We start from the raw sequence: 13,555 nt of genomic DNA on the forward strand, positions 1-13,555 counted from the left end.
TTCCATAGTGGCTGCACCAGTTTACATTCCCACCAAGAGTGCATGGGTTCCCCTTTCTCCACATCCTCGCCAACACTTGTTATCTCTTGTCTCTTTGGTGATAGGCCTTCTAATGGGTGTGAGGTGACATCTCATTGTGGTTTTGATTTGCATTTCCCTGATGACTAGTGATGTTGGGCATCTTTTCGTGTGCCTGTTGGCCATCTGAGTATCTTCTTTGGAAAAATGTCTATCCAGATCTTCTGCCCATTTTTAAATAGAATTGTTTACTGTTTTGTTACTGCATTGTATGAGTTCTTGGTATATTTTGGATATTAACCACTTATTAGATACATAATTTGCAAATACCTTTTCCCATTTAATAGATTGTGATTTCATCTTATTGATGGGCTCCTTTGCTATGCAGAAGCTTTTTAGTTTGATGTAGTCCCACTTGCATGTTTTTGCTTTTGTTGTAACATAGGTACCGGTGTTATTCCATCTTACAAAAGAGGAAATTGAGGCACAGAGATGCTAAATAATTTGCTCACATGACATAGAAAATAAATCATGGTGCGAGATTCACACCCAGTCAGACTCCAGAGCCCCACTCCTAGTCACCACCTGACCGTACAAGTTTCAGTAGAACTCTACAATCCGTCAATCACTCTCACTTAACCTCATGTAAGGGAGACTGAAGCAGAGAAAGCTACTGCTTAGGACCAGTCAGCTCTGGAGAGGCGATGACGACTGTACTGTGATTATAGCCATGGAAAGTCCTATTCCTTGGAAGAGCTCGCCGCTGTCTTACATCTCACCAAGCATTTGGCAAGCAATTGCATTCATTTTGACTCACCTGAATTGCCAGATTGCATCTGAGAAAGAAAAAAAAAATGTCTTGGTATCTTTATCAGTTTGCTAAGGATGCCGTGACAAAGTATCTCTAGGTGAGTGGCATAGAACAACAAAAAGGTACTGTCTCACAGTTCTGGAGACTAGAGGTCCAAGGTCAAGCTGTGGGCAGGCAGGTTTGGTTCCTTCAAAGGTCTGTGAAGAAGAATCTGTTCTGCGCGTCTCTCCTAGCTCTGGCTAGTTTGCTGGCCATCTTTGCATTCCTTGGCTTATATGTGCATCATCCTGACCTCTGCCTTCGTCTTCACATGCGTTCTCCCTGTGTGCCTTTCTGTGTCCAAATCCCACCTTTTTATGAGGACACCAGTCTAATTGGATTAGGACCTACCCACATCCAGTGTGACCTCATCTTAACTAACTATATAATAACAATCCTATTTCCAAGTAAGGTTACATTCTGGGGTATGGGGTCAAGATTTTAACGTATGAATTGGGGGTGGTGAGGAATACCCAGCTCCACCCATATTAGTATCTATCCCCTCTCTACTCTTCCTTTCTGTGGACAAATTTTAAAGGCATCCTGATGTGGGAAATGGAGGAAGAGAAAGGTCTTTTTATACTGCCATGTAAGAAATAAAATAGACCATATTTAGGATGCCCACAGTAGTTACTAGTTGGCTTGAAAACGGATATTCCAAGTAGGCACAAATCCTAATTACCATGAATATTTATTTTAAAAGACAAACCATGGGGCATCTGGGTAACTCAGTCGGTTAAGCGTCCAACTCTTGATCTCAGCTCAGGTCATGATCTCACAGTTTGTGAGTTTGAGCTCCGCGTCCAGCTCTCTGCTGTCAGCACAGAGCCTGCCTCGGATCCTCTGTACCCCTCCCTTTTCTGCCCCTTCCCCATTGGTTCTCTCTCTTTCTCTCTCTCTCAAAATAAATTTAAAAAACTTTAAAGTAAATAAACAAATAAAAAGATAAACCATATTTGGCTTAATATGTCAGGGTAGGGGTGCGAGAAGGTGCTACCCCAATACTAAGTGGAGGAGATTAAACACCCACGTTTACCAAGTCTTGCCCTATCACGTAAAGACGTATTTAGGTGCTACTGTCCACATATACTTGCATCTAAGTTACACATATTTACCTTGTAGTGCACACATAGCAAATAATAGTTATATTGTTAAAGATAAAAATTCATAAGTAGAAATTCTATTCATTTCTTCCCACAACTTAATGGGCTGTCTTATATCACGTATGGCCCTTCTGGGACGATGAATTTAAAAAGGAAGTAGCAAGAAACAATCAGACTGGGAAATGTAATGGAGAATGTGCAGACCAGCCGCTCTGGAATTGGAAGTGTAACAAATGAAAGACATTCGTTCTGTTTTCTCAGAGGGCCAAGCAGCTACGATTTCTGTGGTTTGGTTTTCAGGCCACGTGATGGCAAGGCATGAAAGGCAGTTGTTTTCACATCTCCCCTTTGTTCTTGGAATTACAGAATGAGTGTGAATGCAAGGAAGGATTTCGAGGCAATGGGATTGATTGCGAAGAAATCACTTCGTGCTTGGAACAAACTGGGAAATGTCATCCACTGGTGAGTTACTTCATTTTCTTGAGCCTTACCTTAAAAAGAAAAAAAAGCTGGGGCTCCTGGATGGTTCAGTCGGTTAAGCATCTGACTTCTGCTCAGGTCATGATCTCGCAGTTCGTGGGCTTGAGCCCCATGTCGGGCTCTGTGCTAATCGCTCGGTGCCTGGAGCCTGCTTCGGATTCTGTGTCTCCCTCTCTCTCTGCCCTTCCCCTGCTTACACTCTGTTCCTCTCTCTCTCTCTTTCTCTCAAAAATAAATAATTTTTTTTTTAATTTAAAAAGAAATTAAGTTACCTGAGAAAGAAAGAAAGCTAGATTACTTCTTATTTGGACCTACTAATGAACAAAATCTTTTCTCCCCTTGAAGAGAGTCCCCAAGCAAAATGAGAGTAGTTGTTACAAATTTCGCCCCAAACCAAGTGTTGGAAGAACCAACATGTAACACAGGGTCCCCAGTGAAATCAGAATTTCAAATAAATAAAAATTCTGCAGCACAAGTATGTTCCAAAGATTGTGTAGGACAAATTTATACCAAAAATTATTCATACCCTCTCCAAAGTTCACCTTCAACTTGGTAATTTTTTATCTGCTAAATCCAGCGATTCTGAACCAACAAGATAACTGGACTCCCATTTTGAATGTCATAACAGAGTTTACCACAAATTATTGGTGACAATGCCCATTCAAGGGTAGAGTGTGTCTTGTGTCTAAATTATGGAAGAACAGGCTTGCAGAAGAGCATCATTATGCACCTGACATCAGAACCAATGAAGATTGCACCTTAGTCACAGTGCTTTTGAAGGCCAGGAGCAGAATCCACACAAATCAACTTACGCAAAAAAGGAATTTTCAGGGAGTACCCTAGGGTAGCACCATGGCAGGAAATACAAGCAGACTTCCCAAGGACCCAGAATCAAAACCTGAAGACAGCAAGGTCAAAGCAGCCTCTTCCTCTAATCCTCTGAGACTATGTGATCTCTCATGTTGCTTTTCTCTGTGCATCTGTTTTCTCTTTGTCTCTTTCTCTCTCTCTCTCTCTCTCTCTCTCTCTCTCCCTCTCTCCCAACTTTTAATGTTTCTCTTTGCATCTTGGGGGTACACAGCTCCCTTTTCTTAGATCAACGTCACCCTCCACCCCCAAAGAAGAAAGGATCTGACCAACCCAGAGGAGTCCACGTGTCCACATATGAGCCAGTCAATGATGGCCAGGGAGGGTGACGACATATTGGGAACATGGTTGCCAGGGTAGGGGCAGAGTAGTTGTTAAAGAAGAAAGATAGGAGAGATGCCCCCACAGTATCTATTTCTCAAGAATCATGTGAGCCCTTCATAAATCTGAAGGAGATCCAACACTCTTGCTACGTTTAAGCCCAACCAAGTCCTGACAATCCAAACATGGGAAGTTATTGCTTCTTTCACTTCCTTCCAAAGCCTGGAGGAAGAAACATAGAGATTCCAGATAAAATCAGTACAGGACAGCCAGCAAAGTTTGAATTTCAGAGCCCCTTCGCCCCCGGCGAAGTTTGAATTTCAGTGAATCCTTCTTCAGCACCAGTGTGCCCCAAACATTACACGGGACATACTTACACTGAAACGTATTTGTTGATCTGAAATTCAAATTCACGTGGTGTCCTGTGCTTTCATAGGCTCAATCTGAGAGGGATGAAAGGACAGAATGTAATTGTGATTAACGTTTATTGCCTCTGGGCACATTTGCATGTGATAACTGTTGTTGCCATTTTCATGGTGTTTGACAGTTTTAAAATCCTGTCCCCTATATGGATGCATGTGACATTCATAGCCCAGCAGCGAGGCACCAATCGTGTAGACAGGAACCTTTCATTGCTACAGGGCAGGGTCTGTGGGTCACTCCCAACATCTTCCAACCCCAGAGCTGCACGTTCCCACCTTAGATGGAGCCAGAGGGCTCACGGATGTAACTCGAGGCAAATCTTTTGTGAGGAATGCCAATTCTTTCTTTTCTCTTCCTTTTGTCAGGCAACCTGTCAGTTTACTTCTTCTGGTGTCTGGAGCTGTGTTTGCCAAGAGGGCTATGACGGAGATGGCCTTCTGTGCTATGGAAATGCAGCCGTGGTAAGTGAGCAAGACAAGCTCTTGTGCAGAATAATAAAGACAAAAGTCTTTTAGAAACTAAACAAAACTCTTCGCTAGGATGCCTTTACAGTGCTGTGCCAATCATTTGCTCCAGGAAATTCCCTACGAAGCAAGCTGCTTCGTGCAGATGGCATATGTGTTCTGTGGGTCACAAGCCTAAAGGCTGCTGAGGGCTCGCTTTTGTTTGGTACCTTCTATGCACCAAGCAGGGGGACTTCCTTTCTTGGTGTCCTACCTCTTCCCGTTCGCAAACTTCCCTAATGAGCAGCTAACTGACCCTGCTAGCTCTCTAGAAGACAATCTAAGGTAACCTGCCCGCGGGCCTCAGCGGCAGAGTGGGGGATCCAGCCCGAGGCTGTGTAAGTGCAGGGCTTGGGCACTTAGCCACCAGGGCCGAGTACTCAGGGAGAGGGCCATGCACATCATACCGAATTGTCCTCGCTCAGACATGGTCTGTCTCCCCAACCTCAGGACTGTGAACGCTTGAGGGCAGATCTTTGTCTTGTCTCCTACTTCGCTCCCAGTGTTTACAAAGAGTTGTTGAATGAGAAATAAATCGATAAATGTTCTCACTTCATTTTGTTCAACTTGCTGCACTTTGCTTCCTGCCCCTCCTCTCTGCTGAAACCACCGGGCCCACAGTCCTCAGGGCTGCGCCCCCTTCCCACCCAAGCCTCGCCCCAGCCCGCGTTCCCCTGGGCTGATGGCCCATCTGGCCCTCGGCCTTCCTGCCTCTTCAGGGTCCTGCCCACCCTTCACTTTACGCTCTTCCTTCTACTCACCTTGTTGGGACAGGAGCTCCTGACACCCAGATCGTGGAGGGGTGACCCAACAGTTTTTCACTGCCCATGAGCCTCACGTCCTAAAACCTAAGCCCCAACACTCTGCTTTCACAATGCCCTCTCCTCAACAGAAAGCAAGATGAGGTCCAAACCCTTAGCCCGGCGCTCTGGGCATCTCTACGCGGGCTCCACTCACTTAGCCCAGCCATCCGGTTACCTGCTCCACTCGCCTCTCCCACAGACCCTGGCCTCCTCTCCCCGTCTTCCTGCCATCAACTCATGTCCCACCTGCACCCCTTCTCCCTTGGAGCAGCCCCCTTAGGAGATCACTCATGCATCTCAACTCTTGCCCTTGTCAGTTTACTAATTCGCTATCTGATAGGTATTTACTAACTCATTTAATAACCTCAGCTACTTTCAAAAAGGAGTGGAGACAACTCTAAGATTTATTGCCTCTGTGCATATTTGCATATGATAACCATTGTGGCCATTTTCATGGTGTTTAATAGTTTTAAAATGCTGTCCCCTACACGGATGCCTGTGGCATTCATAACCCCAGCAGCAAGGCATCATCATATTCATTTTTCAGACGAGACACCTGAGTTCTCAGAGAGGTTAAGTGACTTGCCCAAGATCGCACTGGTAGTAAAGGGCAGACTCAGGAAATGAACCTGGTCGTTTTCAACTCAAGGGCCAGAGTTTCCCCTACCACACCTGCACATGTCACTGATCTAATGGCACTGCCTTCAAAGTCTTAACTTCCCCCAAACAAGTAAAAGTTGTGTGAGGGCAGAAGTCATCTTTTCCTTTTTGTGTCTTCTACCCTCCCTTCACTCCAACCTGGTGCCCACCGCAGCGGTTCAGTATACATGTTCATTAACACATTCCACGGTAGAGAAATACAAAGTAGGAGTGGCTAAGACGGAGCATGGCCCGCATCACAGCTTCTATTCTAAGCACTTTAAAACCTTAAGTCCTCCAAATTTCACATCAACCTGTCAGTTGGAGGTTTTATTATCCCCATCTTATAGACAAGAAAATTGAGGCCCAGAGAGACTAAGTAACTTGCCTAAGCAATTAGGAAATGACCAAACCAGAGTGAAAACCGGGGTGGTTGGGCCCTGCTTCCCAAGCCACTACTCAAGGTTGGCTCTGAAAGAGGGCTGCCATTGAGCCCTGTGGCCCTCCATGAGGTTGGGTGCCATGTTCTTAACAACTCAATTCCAATTTGGAAGAACTTCAGGTGGTTGTTCTGTCTGGAGTTTCTGGAATTCCTTCTTTGCCTCAAATATAGAGGATAATGGAGCCACTAAGCGTGAAAGAAATGCGCAGCTCTGGCAACGTGGAAATTCAACCAGTTGGGGCTCCCATTCATGCTGGAAACACAAATGAGCCCAGCCATAGGAAGGCTAAGTGCGTGCTACTCAGACACGCACTGTGGTTATGCTTCTCATTCATTGTTCCTTTTCTGGTGTTCTCTCTCATCTCTCCCTCCCTCCCTTGCACGACATGAATAAGGAGTTGTCATTTCTCTCTGCGGCAGCTATATTTAACCAGTGGATAAATGTGAGTACCTTTGTTGGAATTTAGGAAATGTACATAATTTTAGAAATTTGGAAGGCATAGAACAGAAAACCGAAAGGAGGGGAGCTGGTAGGAAGGAAGGAAGGCAGTCGTCCAGAGCGGTGGCTCTCCACGCTGACTGCACTTTAGGATCGCTTTGAATAGCCATGCCGAGGCTCCCACCTGCACACCCTCTGATTCCATTGGCCAGAGGTTTACCCTGGGCATCATGCATTGTAAGAGCTTCCCGGGTGATTCTAGCACGCAACCAGGGCTAAAAACTTCTGGTCTAGGTTAAGCCGGAGGGGTCAACTTTTCAACCAATTCAAATGTATACATATGGCTTCATGCATCAAGAGGTCTTTGTGAAAATTCAGCATATCATTATTGCAATTCACCGAGTTGGATTTGGTATTCATAGTTGCAATCTGGGGTAATCCACGTGCACTTAGCTGTCAGCCCAACATGCCTAGAGGAGCTTTTTCTTCTCCCCTGGAAAGTTCTCTAATGCGGAATCCAATCCCCGCTGTACCAGTTGTCTGAATCTCTCTCATCTTTGCATGAGTGGACCAAGGTCCCTTCACGACCAGTGGTTTATTCCCTTTGAGAAGACACGTGCCAAGATAGGTAGTCCACTCCGGGACGGCTCCTTACTGTGTAGGGCCTCTCTGCCCCCACCACATGGAAGGGCAGGGACTGAGAATCCTATTGTACAATGATGATTTCCATGTAGACTAACCCCACATGCGTAAGCTTGCCCGGTGGTGAAGTGGACCCAGCTCATCACAATACACAAGAACACATCCTCCCCAACCCTACTTTCAATACTTGAAATCAGCCGTGGTGGGAGGGTACACACCACAGAAATCAGGGAACACTACAAATGAAGGCTTTTTGTTTGTTTTTTCTGGGAGTGGCTGTTAAACCTAAGTGTACCACTTCTACCCAGAACTGGCTCTAGGGAAGAACGAAAAGTAGGTTAAGTTTGATTTCAGGCCTCCAGTGTGTCCCCCATGCTGAAATGCTTCCCATAACCTTCCCACCATCCTTATTCCAAGGGCATCCAAGGGTTCCCAAGGTTCTCCGCACATACATGTGCACACACACCCACACACACATGATCATCAAGACGGTGCTCTGATTCTTTGTTTAGACTAAAGGGTAAATGACTGAAAATGACTCAAAGTCTGACTGGAGGATCAGGAAAATGTGCCTTTTGACAAAACTCACAATTTAAATCAGAATAATGCATCTCATAAGAGCATAGGAGGCACCAGCCAGTGGGTGGGATGGATTTGGGAAAGGGGTCCCTAAGACCTTTCCAGTATCCCTGAAATTACTTCACATGGGAAGTGTTCATCTCTGCCAAGCATTCAGCCAGCGCTGTCTGTCCTCTAATGTGAATCAGGCCTACTTTCCTTCCCTCCTATGATTCAGAATGCTTCTCTACAAGCCATGCTGTCAGCCGCCTCAAACCTCACTGTCCTCGTGCCCTCCCCGCAAGCTATTGCGAACATGGACCAAGATGAAAAAGCCTTTTGGTTGTCCAGGAGCAATATTCCAGCCCTAATAAAGTAGGTATTATGTATTTAATTCTTCACGATATCTTATTAGCATCAGTGTGAAGGAAGTTCAGTGGAGGGAGGTCACGTGGTCCTTGAGATCCGTGAAACTCAAATGTTCCAGAACTCTCCTACCCCAGAATGATAACAGTTAACGTTATTGACAGCCAACTCTGTGCTAACTGCCTTAGGTGTAACTCAGTTCATCCTCCCAGCAACCCTATGAGATGGGCATTAAAATTAGACCTATTTTAGAGATGTGCAAACTGAGGCAAGGGTGATTAAGTAACTAACCCAAGGTTTCATGGCTGATAATTGCAGGGGAAGAGGTTCTGGCTCCAGAACCTATTTTCTTAACTACTCAATGATACTGCCTCATGCATGGATCCTTCACTGTAGCCATTACGGACTGTCGTTTCAGATACCATGTGCTACTAGGCACGTACAGAGTGGCAGATCTGTGGGCTCTGTCACCTTCTGACATGCTGGCAACATCTTTGCAGGGCAACTTCCTTCACCTGGCAAAGGCAGATGGGGTAAGAGAGTGTTGTAATTTGTCTGTTTAGTGGAGATGTGTCATCTGTGTTCATGCTGCCCTCTTAACAATTTCTGTGTTGTGGAAATGTCCAAACATGAGCAAACATGGATCAAGAATAGAACTTCCATGTAGGCATCACCCAGCTTCAACAACTGCCAACATATATCCATACACACACACACACACACACACACACACACACAGGCGTGCACACACACAATTACTCTGTAGTAGTGATCCTATAAAATGTGCACTCCCCCCCCCCCCACTGGTTGGCCATGTGGCTCCTTCCAACAGACCACAAACTGATCCACAAAGGCAAATCTTTCCATTGTCCTGGGTAAATGTTATGCAATTTCACAACTTTGGTTATTTGTATATGGTTAACTAAAAGCTGATTACTGGTAACCTACTAGAGACGTTATAGATTGCTAAAATTGTATATTAGGTCGGTGTGGATCAACAAATATCTGTTGAGCACCTTCTACGTGGAGTTAGGGCAGTGCCAGAGCCCCATAGAGCTTGCCCTCTGGCCCTTACTGCCGTGTGTCAGGACTTAGATTCAGTCTTCATCAGGAAGTCTGGCTGCCCTGCTGCATAGGGCAGTGTTGTATAGCTCTTTATGTGAACTGCACAAGATGAAAATGATGATTCTGCTAGAAAGTGGGAACTGCCACATCAGTGGACCCTGGGCCACAGTCCAAAATGTCTTAGAATTACTGCTCTAAAACATTTTTACCTTCCTACTCATCGGCGTGAGCACTGTGAAAAGGGTCTATGCCTAGAATTACCAGAATGTATGTACTTCATCAGATCAGTCTTTTTAGAAAGCCAAAAAGAGTTGCATACAGCCCATGGATTCTTTACATATTATAATTCCAGTGCATTACATACATATATCAATGTGTTGTTTTCCATAAGTGTTTAATTTTTTTTATGTTTATTTATTTTTGAGAGAGAGAGAGAGAGAGACAGAGCACGAGCGGGGAGGGGTAGAGAGAGAGGGAGACACAGAATCTGAAGCAGGTTCCAGGTTCCGAGCTGTCAGCACAGAGCCTGATGTGGGGCTCGACCCCATGAACCACGAGATCATGACCCGAGCCCAAGTCAGACATTTAACCACCTGAGCTACCCAGGCACCCCTTCCTTCAGTGTTTTAGCTGATTCTCTTAGCAAGCATTTATTGAACACCCATCCTAGGCAGGCTAATCGCAGGTTCTATACATTCTGAGACAAATCAGTTGGGACCATTGACCTGGAGGAACTAATCACCAGAGACACATTTTTAATGGGTTCCTATGTCTGATATAAATGTCTCCCTTTAACCAAAAGAGGTGTGCAAGGTGGCCAGGAATGCTTATTTCAGGGATTCTGCTGATGTAACTTGGGAGCTGCTCAGGGTGAGACGAGTCCCCTTCTGCACCTAGGGTCCCAGAAGGGATTTTAAATAAAGGGTAATGGTGAGGAGAAGAAGAAAGGAAAGTAGAGAGAATGGAGTCCCAGTTGTGTCATGGTTAGTTGGTGACCGGGTTGGTGGGTAGGTGGGGTAATTAATGCTCTTGAAAAGTAGCTGGATGCTGATCAGGAAAGTCGGTTACTGTCCCCATTAGTTGGCTAAGGCTGCTTTCACCACGCGCCACAAAGCGAGTGGCTCAAACAACAGAGAATTTTGTCTCAAGGTTCTGGAGGCCAGAAGTCCAAGATCGAGGTGTGAGCAAGATTTGTTCCCAAGGGCTGTGGAAGGAGCTGTTCCAGCCTCTCTTCTTGGCTTGGACATGGCCTTCTTCACGCTCACACAGTGTTCTCCCTGTACAGCTATGTCCAAATTTCCTCTTCTTATAAGAACACCAGCCATATTGAACTAAGACCTACCATAATGATCTCATTTTAATGTGATTACCTCTATAAAGACCCTATTTCCAAATAGGCCCCATTCTGAGGTACTAGGGGTTAGGACTCCAACGTATGAATATTGAGGACACAATTCAACCCACACAACACTGTCTACACTGCTTTTCAAACTGCAGGATCACTTTGGTGAGCCTCAACCAGCACTCTCCGAATGAAATAGAAAAGACAAGAATTGGTATTCTGGGACCTCCCAAATAGTAGAGGAAAGTATCACTTCATTTTGATTGTGTGCATGCGTGTGTGTGTGTGTGTGTGTGTGTGTATGATGTCTAGTGTGTCACAATTAAGGACATTTCTAGCTTTGGGTCATAATCCAAAGCGTGAGAGTTGCTACTGCTCAAGAAGTGTAAAACCCAGAAACACTTTCAATCCGTGGATGTACGACTCTAAGGACACTCACCTTCTGATGGTGGCTTGCATTTACAGAATATCACAATCGAAGGAGCATCTGTCATTGACAGCGACAATGCAGCCACAAATGGCGTGATACACATCATCAACAAGGTACAGACTTGTAATGTTTCACACATCCTGTTCTGTGTCTTTTGCGGGGACAGCCGACCCTTAATGTAAAAGTAACCTGTGTTGTGCTCCATGACTTTAGTGTTAAAACTGTTTAGAAGCTCTGTTCATTCGGTCAGACTCAGCCTATTTATTCAGGCTATATTCTGCCACGGGCCCTACATCAAGGATGGTCATCTAGATTATATTTCTTACTTATTAGGATATCTTAATCAAGAACTGGAGGAGAAGCAAGGGGTTATGTATAGTTTTCCTCTCCCCTTTCTGCATTGTTGCACCCTAAAAAGATGGGGGGAAGGAAGGCCCTAGAAAAAAATGGAAAAGGGTAGAGAAGGTATTTTGAGATTTTCATTTTCTTCTAAGACACAATTCAACGGTACTCAAAGGTATGTGATTAAAAAAAAAAAAAAACATAGTGGGAAATGGGAGTTTAAGCTATCCTGTAATTTTCAGTTACTATATTAGGATTTTCATTGAAAATTAAGGTGAGAAGTGAGGGTACATTGGGAACTTTTGAAAGGTGGGAGATTGGAAAAGACAATTAACTAATAGCATTTTAACTAAAATTATCCTCACTTGGCACTTATATACTCACTTTTGATTTTAATTTACAGAAAAGTTCAACTATTTCTATTCAGAAAAGAGAGGCAATTTTAAGACTCCTCGATGCGTGATTTTGTAAAAACCTTGCAATTTCTTTGTATTACTGAGAGGCATTAAGAAAAACATTTTTGAGCAAGTGATTCATCACTTGCACAGAAACATGTTGGGTTTATGACTTTTTTTTTAATGTCTATTTACTTAGAGTGGGGGAGGAAGGAGGGAGGGAGGGAGAGAGAGAGAGAGAGAGAGAGAGAGAGAGAGAGAGAATCCCAAGCAGGCTCCTCACTGTCAGCGCAGAGCCTGACGCGGGGCTTGAACACATGAACTGTGAGATCACGACCGGAGCCGAAATCAGGAATCAGACGCTTAACCGACTGAGCCACACAGGCTCCCTGGGCTTATGAAGAACATTACTTAGCAAGGGTATTTTTCTTCTCCAATCCTGGCTTTCCAAAGGACTAAAAACCTTTTTGGAAAACATAAAATTACCCCGTCTCATTTACACACCTTGTTAGTACAGCGATACCTCAGTCTGTCTCCTGAACTGAGTATTATCATGGGGCCAGTTCAGGTCTCACCTCCTCTTTCAAGCCTTCCTTCATCCCTGCGGCCCATATCATCAAGGATGGCATGTACTATCTGGGTACCAGCCCGTAGCTAGCTATGTGACCTTGGGCAAGCCACAAAACCAATCTGAGCCTCATTTTTCTCCTCTGGTAAGAATTAAATAACACCTTCTCTCTCAATGCCTGCTGCCCAGCAGGCCTTCCCTCCACAAATGCTGGTTTTATGCCTTTCTCCTTCCTCTGTCCTCCCATGGGATGAACTAGGTGTATGGTTCATCCAGCACACGATGCCCTCCCACCTGACGGCAGGTCCCAGGGGGGTGGGCCGCACCGCTGTGTCCCTCGGCTGCAGTGGCACCCAGCCTCATCCACGGTGACAGTTAGGATGGTTGACAGCCCAGCAGGTACAAGGCACCGTACAAAATATCCCGTCACGTTCTCTCATTTAATTTTTACACCGGCCCTAAGAAAATAGACGTGACTGTCCTCACGTCACAAATAGGACAGATAAGGGGCACCCAGGTGGCTCAGTCAGTTAAGCGTCAATTCTTGATTTCAGCTCAGGCCATGATCTCATGGTTCGTGAGTTCGAGCCCCACGTCGGGCTCGGCACTGACAGTGCGGAGCCTGCTTGGGATTCTCTCTGTCTCCCTCTCTCTCTCCCTGTCCCTCCCTCGCTCGTGCTTGCTCTCTCTCAAAATAAATAAATAAATAAACACTCTTTTTAAAAACTGAGACAACTAAGGCCCCTCATGGTTAAATAACTGGATTGAGGAAGAAGTTATGTGACCACAAAAGATTCCTGGACACCTGTCAACTGGCTCAAGGTCTCTGCCTAGCCTCTGGGTTGCGCTGGCCCCCTAAGGACCTCCTATACCCGCCCTTGGACCTTCGTCATGGCCACCAGGAACACTTGTACAAGTTGTGCCGTGTATAAAGGCGCCTGGCTAAAACCCAGCCCCCT

General features: G+C 45.3%; 1 protein-coding gene across 3 annotated transcripts in view; it reads left to right on the forward strand.

Annotated features, from left to right (window-relative positions):
- The window catches only part of STAB2 (stabilin 2), a 166,693-nt gene that overhangs the window by 83,398 nt on the left and 69,740 nt on the right, over positions 1-13,555 (forward strand). For 2 of the 3 annotated variants that reach the window (XM_045467010.1, XM_045467012.1), the window contains 6 exons: positions 2,338-2,433; positions 4,428-4,523; positions 6,845-6,892; positions 8,327-8,463; positions 8,873-8,987; positions 11,327-11,404. In XM_045467010.1, the coding sequence (XP_045322966.1) occupies positions 2,338-2,433; positions 4,428-4,523; positions 6,845-6,892; positions 8,327-8,463; positions 8,873-8,987; positions 11,327-11,404 (570 nt within the window). The remainder of the gene's footprint in view (positions 1-2,337; positions 2,434-4,427; positions 4,524-6,844; positions 6,893-8,326; positions 8,464-8,872; positions 8,988-11,326; positions 11,405-13,555) is intronic. The other variant, XM_045467011.1, reaches the window with a different exon arrangement.

Source organism: Leopardus geoffroyi, chromosome B4, assembly GCF_018350155.1.
Source record: "Leopardus geoffroyi isolate Oge1 chromosome B4, O.geoffroyi_Oge1_pat1.0, whole genome shotgun sequence".
Taxonomy (NCBI): Eukaryota; Metazoa; Chordata; class Mammalia; order Carnivora; family Felidae; genus Leopardus; species Leopardus geoffroyi.